General features: G+C 34.0%; 1 protein-coding gene across 4 annotated transcripts in view; it reads right to left on the bottom strand.

Annotated features, from left to right (window-relative positions):
• Positions 1-581: 581 nt before the first annotated feature.
• The window catches only part of pcgf3 (polycomb group ring finger 3), a 61,551-nt gene continuing 57,452 nt past the window's right edge, over positions 582-4,680 (bottom strand). For 2 of the 4 annotated variants that reach the window (XR_001425389.1, XR_001425388.1), the window contains 3 exons: positions 4,190-4,270; positions 2,789-2,901; positions 582-1,316 (listed from right to left, as the gene is read on the bottom strand). Coding sequence is in view for 1 of the 4 variants with exons in the window: in XM_015035749.1 (XP_014891235.1) it covers positions 2,854-2,901; positions 4,190-4,270 (129 nt within the window). In the remaining 3 variants the exon portion in view is untranslated. Of the gene's footprint in view, positions 1,317-2,024; positions 2,902-4,189; positions 4,271-4,680 lie in introns of those variants that run through there. The other 2 variants (XR_001425390.1, XM_015035749.1) reach the window with 2 other exon arrangements.

Genomic DNA, 4,680 nt, shown 5'->3' with positions numbered 1-4,680 from the left:
TGATTATGTTTTATAGTTAGAAAAGCCGCCAGAAATTGTGCAATTAAAAATAAATCTGTTCATAAAAATGTATCAAAATTCACTTTATGACAAATAAAATGATAGATTGTTCTCTGATGTTATATTCTGTGTTTAGTAAAAAATCAGAAGAAATGCCACAGAAAATTATTGTTAAAGAAGCTTAAGAAATTAAATGAGTTTTCATGAGTTGTAAATTAAAAAAAGATAATAATTAACAGAAATAAAGGCTTGAAAACATCAGTACAGATGTAATTAATCTAAAGTTACATAGATAGACTTATTTACTGAGATGCACCTGGAAGAACGTCAATGGAAAGTGAAGTGGAAGGAAAAAGTGTGGCAGAAGAAGATGGGCTGTAGTTCCTTATTTTTTCACAGTCAGAGCTCCTAAATATTGTTTTACAACATATTTTAAGTAATAACTATAATAATAAAAGGAAATTGATGCGTTTCTAATAAAATGGCTTCACAGAAACCAAAAACAATGAGCAGCCATGCTGTGAGGGCTTTAATGGTGCAGATGTTTCAGCTGCGTTTGTTGCCATGGAGACACAGTGTATGTCAGTAAGTGGGATTATTATTGAAATGATAAAAATACCAGTCATTCATTCAGAAAGTGAAAATATTGTGTTTCTGTAAGTTGTAATTCTGAAAAATAAATACCAGTTTCACTTCTTGAATGATTTCAAACAACGTTTCAGTTTTTCCACATCATGAAGAAGCTTCTAAATAAAAAATTTCAAATGTGAAAAGGTGACAGTTCTGCATTTGCTTGGGAAAAACAGATTTGAAAAGCAGAAATGTAAGAAACTTTTCTAAGATGTGGGGATGTAAGAGAAGAGCTTTAGCAGATTTGCTGCATCACACAGTTCAGAACAGCATGTTGTGACAGAATGAACCTCCTTAATTTTACAAACGCACATTTAAAAAGCACCAAACGACCCAGCTGTGGTCATTTTATTCTCAATTTCAATATTAAAATGCTCTAAGTAACGCCCTGTTAAAACCTGAATTTGTGTTCTAGAATGCTGGCTGTCCTGCAAAACAATAAAAAAAAATAAAATACTTGTGGCAGAATCAAAAACTGAAATGTCAAATACATTTTTCAGGCATGAACCTGCAGACTGTGCAGCTTCTCCAGCTGGGAGTGAGACGACCATCCTGACATGTTTTTACTTTAAATGCCTTTTCTCCACATTTAAACACCAAAAAGCTGCAAGTGGAGCTGATGAGTCCAGAAATATAAAAATCGTTAGAAATGAAGGGAAAGTTTCTACGGAAGAGAGTTAGCGACACTGAAAAAAAAAAAAAAAAAAAAATCAGACTTTTTTTCCTCAGAATTCCAATTTGTTTTCTTCAGAATTCTATTTTTTTTTTTCTTCAGAATTCTGAATTTAAGTTCAAAATTCTGAATTTCCTTCCTCAGAATTTAGTTTTTAGTCTCAGAATTCCGACTTTAATCACATCATTTTGACTTTAATATGAGACTTCAGACTAGATTAAAGTCAAAAGGGTGATAAGAAAAAGACAAACATCTGAGAACTTTGACTATCTTCTTAGATTTTTTTTTTTACTTTTCTTTTAGCATGTTTTGGACTTTAATCTCATAATCCAGACTTCTTTCTCAGAATTCTGACTTTTTCGTCAGATTTCCTTCGGATTTCTGACTTTAATCCTCTGAGATCATAAATCAGAATTATGATTTTTTTTTAATTCAGTGGGCCCAAACCTCCTCCGTAAGTTTCTGCTGCTAGAAGAAGTGCAGGAACACGAGGACGGATATTAAGGACTGCTTAGTGGGAGGAAAACTAAATTTAAATGGCTTCAATCTGCCTAAACGACGAAATCTTAAACGTATTATTCTCAACATGAGCTCGAAGCTGGGGACAGTTTTCCTCCTTGAAGTCAATTCACATATTCAGACCCCACAAACACATAAATGGTTGCAGATTTGATATAAGCTGTTTTGTGTCCTTGTCAGACAACATAAAGATGCTTTCATATAATCTGATACTGATAGCGAGTCTGTCTTTATCACCATATAGATAGCACTTCAGGGATCCACTCTCTCTTTTCTATTTAACAGTCTAAAGTCTCTCTTCAATCTCTCTGTAATGACATTTTATGTACAATATCAGCATATCGAACATAAATTACTACACAAAAAAAAAAAAGCCTATTCACAATTGACAATCATCAGGAATCCAAATCAGACATAATGGAAATAAAATAATTAAAAAAAAACAATTCAGAGGAAATTGATTTATCGGCTTAAAATTGATGGATGTTATATAACTTTTCCATAAACTTTCTGTGCTCCCAGAACATGTTGTGTTGTGAAAAGACGCCTTTTTATGTATATTCTTATTTATATATAAAAAAAGACCTTCCTCTCCCGTCAGTCATCATCTGAGGAGGATGAAGCTCAAAAACATGTTCAGATGACTGCAGACATCTTGTTTGTGTGTAAACAGAGCACCAGTAGTGTCTTGGTTCATGTCTTTTCTGTACAAAAGTATAAATATATGCTTTTCTCTCCTTTTTTTTCCATTTTTCTCTTTTTGTTCACATATGTAGGATGTAGCAGACGACGAAAAAGGTTGTTTTAGTTTGTAAAACCGCGCCGGTGTTGCAGGTCCTGTGCCAGTTTTTCTCTCGTTAAATGTCGAATTGCTGGCTTTTGTTGACGTCAGGTGTTTGCTTGGTGTTGATTGATCGTCTTTGCATAAATAATAATAAAAAAAAAAATAGAAGAAGAAAGTTTCACCAAAGTCTGCGGCGAAGGAGCCGACCAAAAGGATCCAAATAAAACAACCATTGTGTCCATTGTAGCTACAGCAGGTCCATCTTCGGTCTGTAATGGAGCAGGAGCGGAGATTTCTGGAATGGACAACAACATTTTGAAGGTTTTACCAAGTATCTACTTTCTAGTCTTTTGTGCAAATATCTTAGTACATTTTAAATAAGATAATCTGTCAGTTGAACTTATAATTATTTACTAAAAACAAGCTCTCATGTCTCGCTTAAAAGGCACTTGTAAGTTAGCTTTGTCTAATTTAAACAGTACTAAGATATTTGCTCTAGAAACCAAAACTTGGTAAGATTTTGTGTTTTTGCAGTGCTGGACTCTCTTATCTTTTTGACGACTGGTGTGCACACATCCACATCCACTAATAGTGTAGCTAATTTTTTTGTAAAGCACTTTAGCATTTCTGTTAACTTTGAAGACATTTAGTGCACCTATCTTCCTCTAAATACATTTTTCTGGATAAATGATAAGGCATTAAATTAAATATCTGGTTTGTAACTAAAAGTTACACATCTGTGTTGAAGTTTTGGTTAACTCATCTTTCCATAATTAGACGTTCATATTCATGCCCTTATTTTGAAGTGACTACTTATACATAAGTTCCGTTTCCTTTCCACTCCTGATGCAACCAATGGCATTTATTCTGTACCCAGAATGCATAGCTGTAGCTCTTAAAAATCTACTGATGTCTGGCGTGCTTTACTGTTATAAATCAAGCAAAATCAGCAACAGATTAAACAAAACTAAAACTTTTTAAGTGAAAATAGCCAATCATAAACAAGGCTAAACATTAGTTAACAAATGTGAGCAAAACTTTGTGGATATTTTGCTTAAAAAAAAGCACAATTTTGTGGTGTTTGAATTGAATAAGAAACAAATTACAACTGAATAAAGTTTGTTATTAACAACATGCCGTATCATAATCATCCTCCTCCCATTTCCTGTTGTCAATTTCATCTTTTCTGCCAGTAGTAACACTCCGTTGTTATGCGACTCTGGCAACGCAAAAAAGTGTTTCCATTGCAGTTTTGCCAAATACACAAATTCTGATATTGTCAACGAAACACCTCATCCTGGTTTTCTCAAAAAACATGACTTTTTTGTTTTTTTCCACAACTGTTACATTTTAATTAAGCAAATTTATTTCCGTAATGCCAATCTGTGCAGTTATGTGTACAATGGAAACACAAATAAGGAGAGGAGATGTAAACCAATTATTGATTAGAATGTTTAACAAGAAGCAACAGGATTAAGTCTACAAAAAGATTTCATAACCTGCAGGTGATTAAATTTAAATTCATTGTGTTCTTGTCAGCTGGAATTCATATTTATTTCCTCAAAACTGCCAGATTTTGTTACCTTAAATCTCCATCTTGTCACAACAACAAATTTCAAAGTGTGGTCCTTTCCCAGGATTTCCTCGTTGCATAAAATGTCCAGCTGTGAAAAGAAGAAGAAAAAAAAGCAAATTTATTGAAAACATCAGACCAGAAAGGTCAAAGGAGTAAAATAAAATGGTTTCCCCACAGAGAGCAGACTGGATGAGCTCAGTGGGTGAAGTGTGAGGATTTTTGCTGCTGGTTTTATCTGTGCAGAATGATGATGATGATGAAGTTTATGGTGAACGACAGAAGGAACCAGGTTCGATGGCGAACACGCGGCTTGCTCGATGAATCTATTCCCTCCGTGAAGCAGCATTGATATTCTGCAGGTCAATACTGAGACAGAGAGGGAGCCGCGCGTCACAGCGCCACCTGCTGGTTCACTGCTGCACACTGACCAGCCCAAAACAAAACTCAAAAAAAAAAAAAAAAAAAAAAAAAAAAAAAAAAATAAATAATAAAATAATT

This window comes from Poecilia latipinna, unplaced genomic scaffold (assembly GCF_001443285.1).
Source record: "Poecilia latipinna isolate Pla-1442-1.1 unplaced genomic scaffold, P_latipinna-1.0 Scaffold347, whole genome shotgun sequence".
Taxonomy (NCBI): domain Eukaryota; kingdom Metazoa; phylum Chordata; class Actinopteri; order Cyprinodontiformes; family Poeciliidae; genus Poecilia; species Poecilia latipinna.
Note: the sequence above shows the minus strand (reverse complement) of the source record. Positions and strands in the feature narration are given on the sequence as shown.